Here is a 19,084-nt window from a genome sequence, read left to right as displayed (position 1 = left end):
CTACCTACTGTCCCAGAGTGCAGTGTGGCAGGGGGACAATGGAACTTCAGTTTAACCTCAACCCCTTAGTCCATTACAGCATCATTTCTAAGTCATTTCCTGATAGATATCTCCAAAGGGGCAGCCACCATTGCTGCCGCTATCCCTCTGGTCTGTGATTTCTCTGTGCCCGACTTATGGTGAGAGCAAAGCTTATCTCAGCGCTGGTGAAGAAGATACTGTGTTGCGGCTTGTTACTCTGGTCTCAAGGCTTCTTCTGTTTCTGAGTCTCTGGAAGTGCAGTCCGAGCCTGGCTTCCTGGTCTGCTCATCACACGCGTGCGTGCGTGTGTGCGTGCGTGGCCATGGTCTCCAGCAGGGATTCGGGGTGAGTGAAAATTTTGAGAGGTGCTTGCCTTGAGGATGGCCGTGAAGGTTGGTGAAGCCAGACGCTGGAGGCATGGTCACGGTGAGTATGGGGGTAGCCAGGGAAGTACCTAGCTGCAGCAACCCTCAGTCAGGGCCTTTCTGCACCTGAAGTCAGAGCTTCAGCCACCCTTAAGTGAGAGCTATAATCAGGCTCCCCAGAGAGTTCCAGAGTGAGCCACTTGGTAACTCGGCAACCCTATCTCACAGGGACACACACAAAGCCTCTCCTGGCAATGCCTGGGTTGGGAAGGCCCTTTGCTCGGTCATCTGTGGCTCAATAAATCTAATTAAAGCCCAAGAAGAAAGTGAAGTGGACGCTCCTCAGTCACACAGACCTGAGCTTGGACCCTTGTGCAGATGAGACCACTGCTAGGCCTAGCAGGCTCTGCCATATAGCCGTGTGGGTTAGGGGGACTTGGGTGTGGCAGTGAGGCTGGTCACACTTCCTGGGACAGAACTGCCCCCTTAGCTCCATGCCCTGGCACACTGCAGTTTTCACACACTCCCTACCCCCAGAACTCTGGTTGCCCTTTAAATGTCCCTGGGAAGCATCACAGGAGGTGTTTGTCCTCCTGAGAGATGTCTAGAGAGCAGTAGAGAAGGAATGGCAAGATGGTTCAGTGGGTAAGAACACTTGCTGCCCAGTCTAATGAACTGAGTTTCATCCCAGGACCCCATGTGGTGGAAAGAGGGAATTGACTCCTACAAGTTGTTCTCTGAGCATGTATGCCATGGTATTCTTGTATACACACACACACACACACACACCATATACACAGTGGGCAAATATAATAATAATAATAATAATAACAATAACAATAATAATTTTAAAAAGTGAAATAGAGGGCTCACCAAAGAAGTAAAATCCGGGAGATTGGGAGATGCTAAAGCCAAGTTCCCTGGGCTCCAATTGATGTCTCATAAGAGAGAGAGAGAGAGAGAGAGAGAGAGAGAGAGAGAGAGAGAGAGAGAAAGTGTGTGTGTGTGTGTGAGAGAGAGAGAGAGAGAGAGAGCAAGAGAGAGGGTGTGTGCGTTTGTGGGGGGGGAGAGAGAGAGAGAAAGAGAGAGAGACTGAGACTAAAGATAATGTGGGGTCAGAGAGGGTAGAAGGGCATGGGCTGAGGCCCTGGCAGGCTGGCAATGTAAGGGTTAAGGCCTGGTTGCTTGGTTTTGAGCTGGCCTGAGCCAGTACCGCCCCATGTGCAGATGAAGGGGGGCCAGTGGGAGCCTTGAGGGCCAACAGCTCCTCACAGAGCTGCTCTGTGCCTTGGTCCCTGCAAGACCTGTTCCCACAGCCACCACCGCCACTGGGGAGCCACGGTCCCTACAGTTAGCACCTCTCCTATCCCCCATCTTCTCAGAGCAGGCGGCTGTTGCCATCTGCTGTCCCCAGGGGCAGGGCCTTCACAACTTTTGTCCTTTGATCAAGATGCGGTAACCTCTTTCCCTGGGCTCCACAGGCCCTAGAAAGGGAGGCTGGTTCTAAGAGCAGGATCAACTCCACCACCTCCTCAGTGCCCGGAGCCTGCTGGAAAGGTAGGATGGTGAATGTATTGCCTTTTGCAGGTTGTCTTTGAGCCCCTTCAGCTGGGAAACACATGACATAACCAATTTAACTAACGGTTCCCGCTAAAGCGCTTCCTTTACTCCCTTGCTTGGCATCTACTCCCTGCCCATGATCTTCTTTGAGAAGAGGCCCAGAGGGGTCCAGTGACTTGCCCAAGACCACATAGCTATCAAGAGGCTAAATCAAGATTCGGAGGCTATTCAGTCCAGCACTGGAATCCACCTTCTGGCTCGTTCCCTAACTTGCTTACTAGAGTGCTACACCCTGGGGCCTGGTGAGGCTACGGGGTTCAAGCTCTCCAGTGGGAGGTGGGGTGGTTCTTGGATGATTTGATGCTTGGTTCATGTTGCCCACCATTATCGCGGGCTGCTGAGGTTTGCAAAGGTCCAGGACCCCACTAGAGCAGGCCTTACTGACGTCCAAAGTATCCAGGGTGATGCTAAGGAAATCCAAGATTCAGAGGAATATGGGCATCCTTGGGGCAAACCTGCTGTGTCTGGACAGCGGGTCCAGAGGCAGTAGGGAACCAGATGAGGGGTTTGGGCAGTGGCATGACAGAGTCACATCTGTGTGACAGGAAATTAACTTTGGTGCAAACGTAAGTGCAGGTTAGAGGAAAGACATGCATGAAGAGGCTAGCTGGGGGTTCTGGGCTGCACTGGGTAGTGGCCTGCCGGGGTGGGGGTGGGGGTGGGGGTTAGGAAATGGATGGTCATGTCAGAGAGCTTTACAGGGGCAGCAGCCATTCCATACAGAAGCATGAAGGTAGCCTAGGAAGGTGTGGAGTACTGGGGTGAGATCTGCATCAGCAGAGGGGTCCCCCGAGGCCGGCCCACCATCTCCCAGGACCATTTCTATAGGCTTTGTATTTGGTATTATGAACCTTCCCCTTTATCACCTCAGAGTCAGTGTATATCCTACCCAGGCTCCCTTTGTTCTGTTTTTTCCCACCCTTGATAATACGGGGCATGGCAGGGGCCATCTACCCTCCAGGGTGAGCTGGTGGGCAGGAGTCTCAGGTGTCTGGCCTGAGCTACTACTTGATTGTCCAAAAAGGGACCTTGCTAGAGGGAACAGCTTGGGAGGAAGCTAGTTTCTGCTGCGCATTGGGTCCTCCCTGCCAGGTGAAGAGTTACAAACACCCACAGCAGCTGGCTTGGCAACGGCAGCATCTGCTAGTCCCTGGGGTATTGTCTGTATACCCCTGCCGGCCACGGGTGCTGTAACAAAAATCCACCTGGGACATGGAAAAGAGGCAGCTGGGCTTGGAACCTCAGGGACCACCCCAGGTAACAGGAGGTCAGAGGAGGCCAAGGCTGTGTAAGATAACCAGAGACCAGACTCCCAGAACTAGTCTCTGCTCTCCCCTCCCACATGCCAAGAGTTTGGTGGTAGACACTGGCTCTGAAGCCAGTGTCCTCAGAGGACCTGGACTCACAGCTCTGCCCTGAAGTGGCTCCCAGGTCTAAAGGGAAAGTCAGAAAGAAAAAAAAAAAGAAAGCAAGCACTTCTGACTGTCTAAGGAGGTAAAGCTGGCGAGGCAGAACCCTCTGGTTGCCAACGAGGCTTTGCCGGCCAGACTCCGGGCCAGAGGAGCCATGGCCACTGCAGACAGCTCCTTAAGTAGACAGCCACCTGAGACGCAGTGGGATATCCTTCATCTAACACCCTTCGTTGGTCCAGGTGGGAGGAGACTCACGGTGTGTGCAAATCAAAGAGCTCATAACTGCTGCCTCCATCCATCCCACGTCCAGACTCTTAGCATCTCTGCAAATTGTCACCTCTCCCAGGACCCGAACCTGGGTCCTTCTGACCAGGAGAGGGCTGGTATTTTTTTTCCTTTGTGTGTCCAACATGATTGCAAAGGAGAAGAAAATTGTGGAAATGGGTGTGTGTTGGCAGGGGTGGGGTGGCTACAGGAAACAAGGGAATGAATGCATCCCAATGCCTCTCACCCACTAGCACAGCCTGCTCCACTCCCTTGCAGTGAATGTAGAAGCTGTTGTCATGACTAAACAGTGTGGTGTGTAGGACAGGTTTTTCTAGGAATCAGGAAGTCAGGAAGTTTAATCAAGTCCCGCTTTTCCTGAAGCTCAGAGACTTATCCTCACAGACTTGCCATGGGGACCTTTGTACAGGATTTCAGGGGCGCAGCGCCTTTATTAACCAGGTAGAATACTCAGTCCCCTATGAGTCTTCGGCACTCTCCAGCTTTTGCAGGTTGGCTTCTCTCTGCCTAGAACTCCCTTTTCTCCTTACCCTTCAGTCCTGGCAACTGTGTCACTTCCTGCCAGAAGCCTGCTCTGCCTTGTCATAGCTGAGTCAGACACCTCCTCTGCCGCCTTGTGTCTGATCACAGCCTAGACCATACTGTACAACTGCTGCCCCCTGCCTTGTGTCTACCCTGCAACTCTGAGTTGGTGAGAACAGAGACCGTGTGGAGGCTGCCAGATACATGGGTGGGGAAGGTGGCTGGGTGACCTTACCGCCCCACGGTGTGACCGGTGATGGTGTCAAGCATCCCAACCCTCCTGCTCAAATGCCTGGTTTGTGCTGCAGCTTGAGGTCTGTCCATGAGCAACTGCCAAGGACCAGGAATTGGTGACCCCAAGATGTTCTTTCAGCCCCTTTAACATTGTTTTAAAGCATCTGGTGGGGTCCTTGGAGCTGGATAGGGGCCCACTGAGTCAGTCCATTTCACTAAAGCAAACTGCCCTCAGCTCAGAGCCCATCCCAAAAGCTGGTAGAAGCGTCTAAATTTCCCACTAGGTAGTGAGAAATCTGGTAGGTCTGGCTGGAACTTGATCTCCTCCCTACATTTTTAGGTAAGGGGATGTCCTGAAAAGAAAAGGCCACCTGGCCACCCGCCCAGAGACCTCCCTCCATAGAGAGGTTTTTCTTGGTGGAGTTACTTGGTCCATAGCTGTGACTGCTTTGTTGATAAGAATTTGGATTTAGTCAGTTGACCTGCAGACAGACAGAGAGAGAGAGAGAGAGAGAGAGAGAGAGAGAGAGAGAGAGAGAGAGATTGCTGTGGGATGTTTGTTCTTCTCATTGGTCTCACTTAAGAAGACTGCTTTCTAGAAGGAGCTGGAGAGAAGGCTCTGCAGTTAAAATCATTTGCTGCTTTTCCAGAGACCCGGACTCAATTCCTAGCACTAACTCAGTGACTCACACTTGCTCCAGTTTCAGGGAATCTGATGCTCTATTCTGACCTCACCAGGCATGCATGGCATGGTACATAGACACACATGCATGCAAAACACTCGCACACATTTAAACAAACAAACAAAAAGACTGCTGATAAAATCAGGCTTTAAGCTCCACAGATCAGGGATGATGCCTTTGCCAGACTAGGGGCCCACGTTTCCCAGCTCTCTAGGAACTCCCATACCTAGAAGTTGGTGAGTATCCCTGGAACTCAGAAAGCCTGCCGTGCATCCCATGGAAGCACAGGATCTGGACCAAACTGCCTCCGTCTGGTGTTTGGACGGGCCAGTCCTGCCTCTACTCTTTCCGGGACTGTGCAGCCTCCTCCATCTAACAAGCACATCTTGTAATTATGTCTCTAGTTCTGTGCTATGCCATGCCCAGTGGTACTGTGCCCATTTCAGAGATGGGGAAGTGGAGGTTCAGAGAGGGTAGAGTATGCTTAACCATGCGTAGCTCTGGTTTTTTTTTTTTTTTTTTTTTTAAGATTTATCTATTTATTATATGTAAGTATAGTGTAGCTGTCTTCGGACACTCCAGAAGAAGGAGTCAAATCTCATTATGAGGTGGTTGTGAGCCACCATGTGGTTGCTGAGAATTGAACTCAGGACTTTCGGATGAGCTGTCAGTACTCTTAACTGCTGAGCCATCTCTCCAGCCCCCATGTGTAGCTTATAAATAGAGACTTGAACCGAAGAGCTTTCTTCCCTCTGCCTACGATGATTTTGTGTAGTGTTGACCTAATGCCATGTGATAATGTTATAGGTTAGCTCAACTACTATTTATTGGAGGAATAAATAGTCAGAGGTCAAGCAATTGTTTAGCTCCTGTTTAGCTCCAGAGTCAGCACTGCTGGCATTTATTTTTGTTTCTCAAGAAGGGAAACCATACCTAGCACTTCCATGATGCCGAGGGTCCATGAAGAGGCCGCCTGCAGACAGGGCGAGGCAGTCCAGAGCCTGCAGCCACTGGGATGGCAGACCCGTGCATATCCCAGGAGCTGCTAGCTCCAGGCCCTACCGGGGAGTGACACTATGGAGCCCCAGTGTGAGTTCCAGTATCTGACACCAGACCAATTCCTCCGCGACCCCTCGGTCCTGAGCAAGGTGCTGAACCCAGAGCCTAGCGAGCTGTGCCTGCTCTGCCAATGCTCACCGCCTGGCAGTTAACACAAGGACAGAAGAGTCCTCTGAAAGATGTCCTGCTCCCCTCCAGGGCACCTCCCATGTCTCCCTGCGTTCTCTGGACCGCAGTGGGTGGGAGTGTATCCTGGCCCCCACCTGCACGTCAAAGGAGGTGCTGGTACCGCTAGACCCATTCATCACTATAGTCCTTCCTCTCAGGCTTGTTTATTTTCTTCTTCCCATCAGTTTAATGCCTAAACACCTCCCCCTGCTCCATCAACTATATCTGATCAAGGCCTGGGCCAGCTATGCCTGTTGGTACCGCATGTGTAGTCGTGCCACAATGGTCATAATGCTATACAGGTCATCATCACCTTCAGGTCACGAAGACTTGAGCTATCTATTTGAGCTAGTCCAGAGACTCTGCCAATTCCCCCTTCCTTCTCTCCCTCAGAGTCAGAGCCTGGGTTCGAGTTCAGAGGTGGATCAGGTAGAGCCTGCGTCCCTCCACCCTACTCATCCTGTACACAGGGACAGGTGCTTCTGCTCTTTATCTTCTCTGGATCCCAGGAGCAACCATAATCAAAGATCCCGTGACCAGGGTCACAAAGGACCCTGAGGCCTGAGAGACTCTGTGCCCAGAACTGCCTAGTACAAACTGGCCCCTGGAAAATGTGGAATCAGCTGTCAGCCATGGCCCCAGGCATGGGGATGTGGTTCTCAGGAAAATTGATGTCCGGTGTGAGTACTGAGGGCTCTAGTCTCTCACCAGAGAAAAGCATCTCCAGGTGTCCAGCTTCTGGGCTGTACTGTGTTATACTAGGACACTGCATATCTGACCCATCCCCTAGCGATCCCTCTGTGGGCTGTCTATCTGTTCTCCTCCCTCATCTATCTCTTATCTCCTACAGAGATTGCCCTCTCACTTCTGGAGAAGATGCAGACCCAGGAGATCCTGAGGATCCTGCGGCTGCCCGAGCTATCGGACTTGGGCCAGTTTTTCCGCAGCCTCTCAGCCACCACCCTCGTGAGTATGGGTGCACTGGCTGCCATCCTCGCCTACTGGCTCACTCACCGGCCAAAGGCCTTGCAACCACCATGCAACCTCCTGAAGCAGTCGGAAGAAGTGGAGGTGAGCAGGGCAGGAGCTGTCCCGTCATGCAAAGTAGCTCCAGAAGGTAGAAGCCAAACCTGTAGCTTGTTTGACTCCAAGTAACCGCCCCCTCCCAAAAAAAAAAAAATATCCTGGAGTTCCCTGGCAACCAGCCAACAGGCTCTGCAGCAACCTTGGGCAAGGTTGCCAGCAAAGACGGTCCTCCCACCTCTACCAGGGACTGACCCTTGGCAGGGCCTGACCCTGACCACCAGGCAGGCTAAACAGGTCCTCCAGGCCTGCAGGGTAGATCCACTCCCAAGTTCCTGCTGCTAGTCTTGGCTGACAGGGACCAGAGCTGAGCTCACACCAGGCTCCTTTCCTCTCACAAGCAGCTGGCTCAGAGGGAGGTTAGCAGTAACCAGGACGATACACTGGCCTGCCAGCAAGGAGCTAGTGAGATTTGCTCATGGAACTTAAGGACTTTGGCCTTTGTTTAAGATTTATTTATTTGTCTGTGCATGGGTGCTTTCCTGCACGCATGTCTGTGGAAGGGTGCCAGATCTCTCGAAACTGGATTTACAGATAGTTGTGAGCTGTCATATGGGTTCTAGGAATTGAACCCCAGTCCTCTGGAAGAGTAACTAGTGTTGGTTGGTTTTTTTCTTGTTTTGTTTGTTTGTTTGGTTGGTTTTGGCTGTTTTGTTTTTAATTCTGCATGTGTTCTAAACTTTGCTGTGCAATTTCTGTGGGTAGTGCATTCACAAGGTTCATAAGAAAACAAAGGCCTTATTCTGAAAAAACTTTACCTCCTGCAGCTGGGCTTTGGTTCTGTTAGCAGTTCTGTCCCAGCCAGGAGGAGCAAAGAGATAGCCTCCTCTCCTAACCATTTTGTGGTTGGTTGGTTATTTTTTTTCTAGACAGGGTCTCATATAACCCAGGCTGGCTTCAAACCCCTGATCCTCCCGACTCTGGGTCCCTGGTGCTAAGATTACATGTGCACATCACCTCACCCAGCTCCCCAGTTCTCAGTGAGGCCGTGCCACACACACTTGTGCACCTCGCTTTGTTCTTGGTCATATATCTCCGCGACCATGAGCCTGGCAATGTTTTGTCAGCCGGGAAGGGCACAGAGATCTGGATTCCCAGGCTGTCTTCCTAGAAGCAGCAATGCATGCAAAGGCCCGGGTGTGCTTGAAAGTGTGAGGCATCGGGAAGCGCAGACTTGTGTTTGCTGCTGGGCAGCTGGAGAGGGGCTAGAAGAGCCCAGCAGTGTGGGGGTGAGAGTGGAGAAGAGAAATCCTGGGCTGGAGGCCCAAAAGCGCCTTCCTGAGCTCTGTAGTTCTGGGCCTCACTGAGTTTGTAAAGTAAGTACTCAAAGGAGCACCAAGCACGTGGTCGGATGGGGCAGGCAAACTACTGGGAGTAGTTGGGTTTGGTTCAGGTTATAACTGCAACTCACACAGACAGACCTGAGGGAAGACTGTCTGTCCCTGTCCTCCAGAAACATGGGTGGCTGTGTGAACCAGGCAAAGGTGACAGGGGCAAGAAATGAGATGAGGGTGGCAAGCACTCTTGGTCTTCTTGGGACACACATAATTCAGACTATTTTACCCCCCCCCCAGCTTAAATCCCTTCCCCCTCCCTCCACCCAAAGTCCAGCTGCTGGGCAGCTGGAGAGGGGCTAGAAGAGCCCAGCAGTGTGGGGTGAGAGTGGGTCTGTGGCCATCTCCAGACTGCTCTCACCTCGTGAGCACCACAGGTCACCCACAGTTCCCCCAGCACTCTGTGCTCCTACACCATAAGTGTGTGCTTGCTACTGTGTGCTGTGCATTCTGCCTGGATAATCCCTCTGCACCCCTCAAACTCCAACCAGGTGCCCCTTCCCAAAACACACATGCAAGCCCCCCATTCCCCACCCCGGTCCCTGGCACACAGTCTCGTGCAATGTCATATCTGCTGCCTGGGTACAAAGCAGGTCTGACTACGTGAACCCCTAACTTCCCATGAGTCCCTCTTGGGCAGAACTGGCTGATCAGAACTTTCCACTCCAAACAGTTGAGAGCTGCCTGTGGTTTTGCATTTGGCTGTTTGTTCTGTGGTGCTAATTTTTCTTTAGACTCAATGTTCCAAGAACTAGCGGGCTCTGGGCCATCCCAGGACAACCCAAATAGCACTGAGAGATCAGGCAGGGCTGTGGTAGAAGAGCTCTGAGCTTGGGGACCCTGGGGAAGAGGAAGGCACAGATACCCTACTCCTGTCTCTGGCACCGTCACAGAGGGCCTTCGTTTCATACCTCTCCGGATCTGCATTGCTGAGGGGCCAGGGTCTTGCCGCCCAGTCTGTTCTCCCCCTACATACACTCTTAGGCTTCAGTTCCTTGGAAAGTTCCATAAAGCACAGTCACCAGCAACCCCATGTTAGCATGTCAATGATGGGTACCAATCTTCTGAGCTCAAGGCTAGGGGCCTGAGCTGTCCTAGGGGCATAGCAATAGATGGTCTGGTACAAGGTACCTTGGCAGGTTGATCCTGATTCTAAGTGATAACAGACTCTCATTCTATTCTAGAGCTATGTCTCAAGAGTTCCTAAAAAATGTGGGCATTATGTGTTTGCTGCTCTAGTACACAAACACTGTGTGCTCATCAAGCATAGGTGTGTAAGACTTTATAAAACTGGGCCTGTGTTCAGTAACTATTTACGTTGAGTGTAGGCACAAACTGGGTGTGTAGACTCTGGTGTGAACAAGCCATACATGTAAGCACTTCCAAGCCCAAACTATGTGAACCAAGAGTGCATCCAAGCTGTGCACACTCCAGGACCCGTTCCTGATGTTCCTGCTTGCCTCAGCCAACTTCTCTGGTGCGTTTGTTTTCTAGGACAGTGGCGGAGCCCGGCGATCTGTGATTGGAGGTTGCACTCAGTTGCTTACCCACTACTATGATGATGCCCGGACCATGTACCAGGTGTTCCGCCGTGGGCTTAGCATCTCAGGTAAGGAGACGTATATGGAAAACTGTATCAGGCACTGAGCAGTTCTCCAATATGGGACAAGGGACACAGCAGTGCCCGGGTCAGCAGACAGTTCCTGGTCTTTCTACTAGTAAGAGAAGCAGCTGACTTACAGGGGCTAGGGCTCGCTTTAGCTTTGCTTAAGCCCTTCACACTGAGTGCCTGATGTCAGGCCTTGTACTCTCTACATCCTCCATGGGCTCTTGGGGAGCCTAGAACTGTCCTACCACACTGTCAACCGTGGTTTGGAACCTGCACCCCTGAGATGTCTCAATAGTCCCAGGTATGAGACAAAGGGAGGCAGTCACAGAGGGCCACCGTGATACTTGCCCCCACTGCCCCTGCCACCAAATCTAAGTGTCCTGTTAGATCTCCCATAGGAACTGTCACGTAAGTCATAGTGGGAACTAGGTGCCATGCTCTGTCCACTCCTGGCCTCCTACTCCCTGGGGAGAAGCTGTTCTTGCATTCTTATAACCTTCTTGGGCCACAGCAGGTGAGACACATGGCTGGAAGGAAGTCCTCTGGAGCCACAGGCACTCATAGCCCATTATTTCTACCCTGTTCTTGGCAAACAGGGGCAGGAGTGAGTACTCCCTGATACAAGGCCCACTTGTCTCTCTTCAGGGAACGGACCCTGTCTTGGCTTCCGGAAGCCAGAGCAACCTTACCAGTGGCTGTCCTACCAAGAGGTGAGTGAGGGCAGACCCCTAGCCCTGTCCAACCTGTTGGGTTGGGGAAGGCTCAGGAGTCCCCAGCTGGGTTCCAGGGCCTCGTTTCTTTGGGGGGGGGGTTGTGTATTTGTTTGGTTTTTTTTTTCAAGGCAGGGTTTCTATGTGTAGCCCTGGCTGTTCTGGAACTCACTCTGTAGACCAGGCTGGCCTCGAACTCAGAAATCCGCCTGCCTCTGCCTCCCAGAGTGCCGGGATTACAGGCGTGTGCCACCACCGCCCGACTGTGGGGCTTCGTTTCTTAAAATTCAAGGTAAAACAAATTAGTGTTTTACCTCGAAAAGTGTTGTATGTTTTTATACAACATAGTATGAAAAATAGAATGATGTGAATTCAATGTCTGGCTTATCTGCATAGTGACAGTCAATTTAGATATTATCTATGATAAAGAAAAAGCCTGAAATGTGCTAAAAAACAAACCAACAAACCAGGAAGCCATAGAAGTAAAATAAAACAGACTGAAGTGTACAAATACATGTACAATATTAAAGTCTTCATTATTCAAAGTCTTTAGAGAAATGGATTACCCTGAGAAATGCCCACACTTGAAGCTTGATGTAGGACGTCTACAAGGTCCTTGTTATTTTTGTTTTTCGTTCTTATACTGGTTTTTAAACTCCGTCAGTATCACAATGTAAACAATGTATCTGAGTTGCTTTTGCCCCTCATACTGCTAAACTCCTTCTTGACAGATCCCCCCACCCCAAGACACACACACACACACACACACACACACACACACACACACACACACTTTCCTTTCTGTTTGGCTTCTGTGACCAGCTGAGTTTCAGTGGAGTTGCTTACATGGGAATGGGCAAAGGCTTAGTTACAGGAACATGAGTAACTTAACAGTGACTTCACCACTGAAGAATATGACCCCACCCCCACCCCCACCCCCACCCCAGCCACTGATCATGGACAACTCCCAGGAGATAGGTGGAGGGCTTCATGAACCCCCTACACACATACATCCATGATGGAATGTTGACAAGCCAGAGCGGGTCATGTTTTATTTTTCTGGCCTTCCCATCAAATCCCTCTGCCTCAGCCTCAAGGTGCTTCCTGCATACCTGGTTGGGGAGCCCAAAAGAGAAAAGACTGGACAATCCCTGCTCAGGCCTTCTCCTTTCTCTACCAACCCCCCCCCCCCCCATCTGTATGCAGGTGGCCAAAAGGGCTGAATTCCTGGGGTCGGGGCTTCTCCAGCACAACTGTAAAGTGGGCACAGAGCAGTTCATTGGTGTTTTTGCACAAAATCGGCCGGAGGTGAGCATCTGTCTGACTGCCTTCAGAGACACCAGTGGGACAGGGATTGGGAGTCTTGCTTCTGCTCTTGGTAGGGCCTTGGGACAGACAAGAAGTGAGATCTGGGGCCATAGTGTTACCACTGGCATGCCCGGCTCTTCCCTGCAGCAGGAATGGATGTCCTATCCAAGCCCCACCCACATAGGGGAGGAGATGCCATGATGAAGGGGCCCATGCAGGGTCAGGGAGTGGGTCTGGACTGTGTGAACATGAAGTCCAGAGGCTATATACACTAGCATGTGAAGCATCGTCTAGAGGTCTTTGGGTTAGCCTTGGCACACACCAACTCACTGGATTGATCTTACCTCCTTCTCCTTAACCCCACCTTTGCATTTCTCTAGTGGATCATTGCTGAGCTGGCCTGCTACACGTACTCCATGGTGGTGGTACCGCTCTATGACACCCTGGGCCCAGGCTCTATCAGCTACATCATCAATACTGGTGAGCCTCAGCTCCATTCTCTCCTGAATAAGCAATCATCTCTCATCCTCCAGCTTCTTGGGTCACACTGATGCTTGGGCATCCCTAAAAGGCTTTTTACTTCTGCTCTCAGAAAATGCTAAGATATTTGTCAGACACAGCGCCTGAAATCCCAGCACTGGGAAGTCTAAGGAGGAGGACCAGAAGTTCAAAGCTATTCTCCGCAACACAGCCAGCTGGAGACCAGCCTGGGCTGCGTGAGTGAGACTCTAGCTCACAATTTGAAAAAGCAAACCAAAACACTAGGGGTGTATATGACGGCCCCTGACTTGGCCCCCTGAGTCTGAACTGCCCTTATTCAGGCCTCACCTCAAGCCTCCTTCCCTGGGCTATGGCAATGTCAGATTCCTGCAGCTTGGCATCATCCTTGCTGTGGCAGTAAATGTCCGGGCAGACCTGAGATGAAGGGACTACTTGAAGGAAAGCCTCTGTTCGGGATGCTCCCTGGCCTCTGCCTTTGTCTCCATCCAACGCTTATGGCGCACACGATGCGTGCCCCTCATAGCCTGTCTCACACATTTATTTACATACCATCTGGCAGAGTGGCCTGACCAGTCCCCGTCTGCACTTACTCAGTCTGACTCTCCCCTTTGGTCCCCTCAGCGGACATCTGCACCGTAATCGTAGACAAGCCCCACAAGGCTACACTTCTGCTGGAGCACGTGGAGAGGAAGGAGACTCCAGGCCTCAAGCTGGTCATCCTCATGGAGCCATTTGAGGACGCCCTGAAAGAGAGAGGAAAGAAGTGCGGGGTGGACATCAAGTCCATGCAGGCTATAGAGGTGAGCATCTGCATGTAGGAAATCTATAGGGTTACAGCTGGCTGGCTGTCAACTCACAGCTACCAGCTACCTACCCCACTCATGCCTGAGGGGTTCTCTTCTGGACTCTTGAAATTCATCGGTGGCAAGATGAGGCAGACATTGCAAGTAGTAGTGGAGAAAGTTCTGGGGTTTCTGCTTCCGTGCACCTTCTAACTTGAAGGATCTTGAGACTGGTCCAGCAGTAGCCTCAAGCACCAACAGATGGGTGACATCACTGGCCTGGGAGGCACTCACATGGCCTCTTGAGCTTCCTCACTTGCAGAAAGTATAAACTTCCGGGACTTGATGATCTAGGAACCTGGGAAGGTTCTTGTCAATAGGATCCAAAACCTTGCAGCAGCCCACAAAATTAATTTTTCTGTACACCACCATCCCAGAGGCATCAGACTGGTGGCAGTGTGTGGACTAATAGAGCAGTGTAAGGCCTCCTGGCCTTCTGAACCCCAGGCTTGCTCAGAACAGTTGACCTCTATCATGCCGTATGGGATGTAGACCCCGCCCCGCCCCCAAGCCCTCCATTTGTCTCCCTGCTCGGCTTTCTCTGTCCTTCAGTACATCCATGATGCTATGCACTTGTAGCAGTTGTGACATTAGCCACACCTGCACTGGCAGCTCCTCTCCCTGTGTTCCCATTGTCCCCCAACCCCTTCCCCATCGTGGGCTGTTGTCATCTAGAAGCCCAAGTCATTCAGCCATTCTTTTGTGAATGTTTCCCAACATGTCCCAAACCAAGCGGTGTCTGTATAGTACTGGCTTCTCCTTGAGCATCAGGCTCCCTTCTATAGCATATGGCATGGGCCTGTGGCCCCTCAGCAGAAATTCTCCCTCTTACCAGGAGCCTCAGGCTAGAGTATGTCTGAGGAGGGATCACCCACGTGGCATTTGTCACCACAGTCCATGTCTAATCAGGGACCCTAAACTCTGGGCTTGGTGGAAGAGCAAAAGTCCACTGTAGTGAGTGACTTTGATTTTTTTTTTAATTTGTGTAAACCTTTGAGCCTTTTTATACTTGATCTTAGCCAAAAGGCCGAGAAGCAATCTTTTGACTCTTTTTAAGACAGTATTTTCTTTTTTTTCAGGACTGTGGCCAAGAGAATCATCATGCCCCCGTGGTAAGTTGATCTCCCAGCAGGCATTGATGAGCAAGCTAGTGAGTGAGAATAGTCCTCTCGGAGCCCTCACTGCACGCAGCTGGGAGACAAGCCAGCAAGAACCTCCATATTAATAAGCAGATCTTGGATGCAACCTCGGAGCGCCTGCCCAGCTGCTGTGGGCTGGGAGCCCAGGGAGGGACTGAGGGCAGGAGAGAGACACGAGGACATCCAGGCCTGGCCACCCTCAGTTCTCTTGTAACATTGTTATGGGGAGGCCTTGCTTTCCCTTTTTCTCCCTTGAATGTTGTGAACCCCACAGAGCGTGAGATGGACAGAAACACCCAAGAACTAGAAGTGACCCTCATGGCCCAGGGACTTGTGGCTCAGCTGTCTTTGTACTTATTTTTTTTTACATGTGTGTGTATGTGTGTGTGTGTGTGTGTGTGTGTGTGTGTGTGTTGCACAAGGTTTAGGCCAGTTGAAAGGCCCTGCCTCAAAGAATGGTACCTAAAGAAAGTCAGCTGAGGCTGATGTTGGACTTTCACGCTTGCTCATATACGCCTGTGTAAACGCCTGCACACATGTAAACACATGTGCCCCATCAGTCTGATGGTCCTGCCTCCCAGTACTGAGATTACACACAGGAATACCATTCTGGGTTTTTTTTTTTTTTTTTTGGTTCATTTTCATTCTTTGAACTTTTCTTGCGGCCCTGTCCAAGGGCAGGTTACAGAGATGCTCTCTGCCTTCTGGGCTGGACATCGAAGGGAGGAGTTCAAGTTTCTCACAAGGCCTCTAGGCCCCCTCTTACTCAGTCTTCCCCACTCCCTCACCACCCCTGCTGAGCTTTCTCATATCCAGGCCAGAGCAGGCTGAGCTCTGTTTCCTAGACTCTTTCCATGAGTACCCTGTGTATTTTCACATCTCCCTTACCCCTGGCTCAGCCTCAGAGCATGGCTCCATGGTTCTTCATCATGTCCTGTGTCCAGCGCTATGGTGTCTGTGACAAGTCCCCTTTGTCCAGCGCTACGGTGTCTGTGACCAGACAAGTCCCCTCCCAGAAGCTCCCTTCATCTGGATAAGTCTTGCGGGTTTGTGTACATCACTTTATGTGCTGTTCTCTGTGTGTGTGCGGACTCGGTGGGCTCCTCTTGCTATCTTAGGCCCATGGGCCCAGTGATGCAGCAAGGGCCTGATGCAAAGCTTGGGATGCTGTAAACAGCTCAACAGCAAGCCATGCCCACTTTAGAAAGGAAGGGTCTTTGGTTTCTGCAGCCCAACCCCATGTTGAACTCTGCTGAGACTGGAGTGGGGCAGATGGGACCCGGTATGAGGTTGGTCATGTATGGACTGACATGTATGCATCCATATACATGCTTCTTTCCTCTTTTCTGGGCAATTACCTACCCATCTTTTCAACTGTAGCACACCTGAGTGTGTAACATGCCCAATATGTTACTCACTATAGCACACGAACGGGGGAGGGTGGTAGAGGGTCCCACTGGCTCTCCCCAACATATGCCTCTTCTTGCCCCTGCAGCCCCCACGGCCCGATGACCTCTCCATTGTGTGTTTCACAAGTGGTACAACAGGTAAGCCAAGGCCCAGATGCCCCTCTTCCTGGCTGCCTGGCAAGAGACTTGAGGTGTCTCTTGTGCTCCCCGTGGAGTGGCAGTCAGCCTGGTCCTGTTCAGTTACTGTTGTCGGCTTCCTTCCTCTCCCACCATTGGCCATGGTGGGCAAGGCAGGGCTAGGAAAATGTCAATAGATGGTGAGGGGACTCAGCCCCTGCTAGACCCAGGACAACAGAGCCTAGGCAGCTGGTCACAAACTAGACGATGGTCTCCGCTCTTGGAGTCATTTCTTTATGGGAAATAGCTCTCACCCTGCTTAAGCCCTCTGCTGTCACTGTCCCCAAGTCCTCACCTGGAAGGAGGCAGTTAAAGGTGCCAAAGGAGATGTGGGATGAGATGTGCAAGGACGGCCACAGCAAGGTTTCCAGGAGGAAGACATGAGCACAAATGACTGTGCTTGCTGTTGACCAAGGAGTAGACCGACAAGAATAATCAGAAACACTTCTGAAGAAGGTCTGGATACAGCACTTTGCAGTCTACAGACCCCCATCCCCACTTTTACTTTTTCTGCTCCCCTTAGCACAGTCTGTGGGGCTAGCAGGCTTGGCAGCAAACCAGCTCCACGAGGAGTCCCCAGGACCAGCTACCGGCTCTTTGAACTGCTCTCCCAGTGTCCTCGTCACTGCCGCCTCATTTATCCAACAGCTTGGGAAATGTCTTCATTACTTTTGTATTGCTGTGATAAAACTCCATGACCAAGTCACCCTATGGAAGGAAGGGCTTATCTAGATTTGCAGTTCCAGAGAGTTAGAGCCCATGGTGGTGGAGACAACAAGGCAACGGGTGGCCAACACGGTGGCTGGAAGCTGAGAGCTGAGAGCCCACACCTCGAAATGCAAGCAAGAAGCAGAGAAAGCAAACTAGCCTGAGTCTTTACAGTCCCAATGCCTGTCCCCAATGACATAAGTAGCCTTCCTCCAGCAACGGCACACAGTGCCACCAACTGGGGACTAGGCACTCAAATGCCCGAGAGACTGTAGGAGACATTCTTGTCCAGATCATCACTTGCTTCAGCCTGAATGGACAAGAAGTTCCCAGCATTCACTTGCAGACCAAGGACTGGCCAGCCTGATGATAGTTCTCAGGGGGAAGTGACTTTTTACAGGACCACACAAACAGCATTTGGGAGAGCCCTGACCAGCAGCTACAAAGGCTAGGTCTTGAAGGGCAGGCCTTTGTCAGATAGCAGGTAGGAGGATTCTTACCATTGATTCAAGCGGGTTTCAGGATGTTTTAAACTATCTTTTAATAAATCCTTTCAGAAAAGTAATATAGCCTCCACTTTCCAGAGCCAGCCTAGAATTTTACAAGTTTCCTTCAGGCTTACGTTGCTTTTAAAATAGCACTCCCTGAAGTCTTTTTGGTGTTGAGTTTCATAGCATGATTTCAGTTTTTAGTGGCATGGTTTTGGGGAACAAGTTGCTGCTCTGGCTTTTAGCTTTGGATCTCCCTGTCCTCCAAGAGTAAATAAGTAGCTTCAGGTTTTTAGTGGCTCACTTGGTCAGTGATGCTGCCCTTCACGCTATTGAAATATGCTGTTGACGAGCAGGAAAGGACAGCTTTCGATAGCCAGTGCCTTGCCACCTGTGGACTCACACCAGAAGCCGTCCTTACCTAGCTGGGCAGAGGGGCAACATTCACGGGGCTGGAAAACTGGTTGGAACTTAGGTTCTATACCTTCTGCTTTAAAGCCACAGCCAGTGCCTGGCAGGTCTGAGATAGCAAGCAGACCTTTGGCTTGAAGCCATTTGCCAGACCACATGCTTGGACTTCCTTGGATTCATGCTAAGCCCGTGTTGTGCCTCTTACATTCATCCTCTTGTCATCATGTCATCCACACTTGTCCTCGATGTCACTGCACAGCCACATGCTTTCTCTGCACGCCGAGAGTCTGGCTGTGAGCCTTGACGAAAGCTATGCCGTTCTTCTAGTGGAGGAAATGGAGGAAATATGACCTGACATTGACATTTGGCAGGAATTTCCAGGAAGAGTTTCTTCTACCCTGTGGGAGGAATGTCCTAGAATCAGTCAGTGCTTTGGAGTCCCTGGTCAGGCCAGAAGAGAACAGAACTTGTCAGTTCTGTGTGGAGCCAAGTTGTACTGAAAAACACCTGCTGGTGCTCCGGGGGACAGCTCTTGCTTGGAGTAGCCTCGGAGTCACGTGACATCTCTTCAGCCTCAGCTTCTGGAGGATATTAAGTGAATACACTTTGTGCAAAGAGGGTTGGCTTCTGAGTGGGAGCCAATCTTGTATCGCTGAGATTTTGACCTGGATGGCAGTGTCTCACAGTCTGTACCAGGCACAAAAGACAACTGTAGGAAGAACTGCACTTTGGTTCTGCAAGCCAGATCATTCAGAAAACACAGGATGATTTCTGTTCTCCATGTGATCAGTCAGAAAGCTTTCTACATCCAATTTAAAAGCCATGCTGCTGGAGATGAGACTCATCCTGGATCAGAGCAGCAGGCAGAACCTTCTGGAAGACTCGCCTCCCACTTCCTAAGGAGACCTTTGTGGTTAGCTCCCAGAATCTGCAATGAACATCCATTTCACCTTCAGCCTTTGGGGTCACACATAAAGATAACTTATACATATAATC

General features: G+C 51.1%; 1 protein-coding gene across 1 annotated transcript in view; it reads left to right on the top strand.

The window, feature by feature from the left end:
* Positions 1–224: 224 nt before the first annotated feature.
* Positions 225–19,084, top strand: part of Acsl6 (acyl-CoA synthetase long chain family member 6) — a 47,012-nt gene continuing 28,152 nt past the window's right edge. Inside the window, exons 1-9 of the mRNA XM_052196994.1 lie at positions 225–447; positions 7,220–7,440; positions 10,281–10,395; positions 11,041–11,105; positions 12,312–12,413; positions 12,794–12,893; positions 13,536–13,714; positions 14,836–14,868; positions 16,391–16,442. Of these exons, the coding sequence (XP_052052954.1) occupies positions 402–447; positions 7,220–7,440; positions 10,281–10,395; positions 11,041–11,105; positions 12,312–12,413; positions 12,794–12,893; positions 13,536–13,714; positions 14,836–14,868; positions 16,391–16,442 (913 nt within the window). The 5' untranslated portion in view covers positions 225–401. The remainder of the gene's footprint in view (positions 448–7,219; positions 7,441–10,280; positions 10,396–11,040; positions 11,106–12,311; positions 12,414–12,793; positions 12,894–13,535; positions 13,715–14,835; positions 14,869–16,390; positions 16,443–19,084) is intronic.

This window comes from Apodemus sylvaticus, chromosome 10 (assembly GCF_947179515.1).
Source record: "Apodemus sylvaticus chromosome 10, mApoSyl1.1, whole genome shotgun sequence".
Taxonomy (NCBI): domain Eukaryota; kingdom Metazoa; phylum Chordata; class Mammalia; order Rodentia; family Muridae; genus Apodemus; species Apodemus sylvaticus.
The sequence above is the reverse complement of the archived record's forward strand: the minus strand, read 5'-3'. Positions and strand labels throughout refer to the sequence as shown.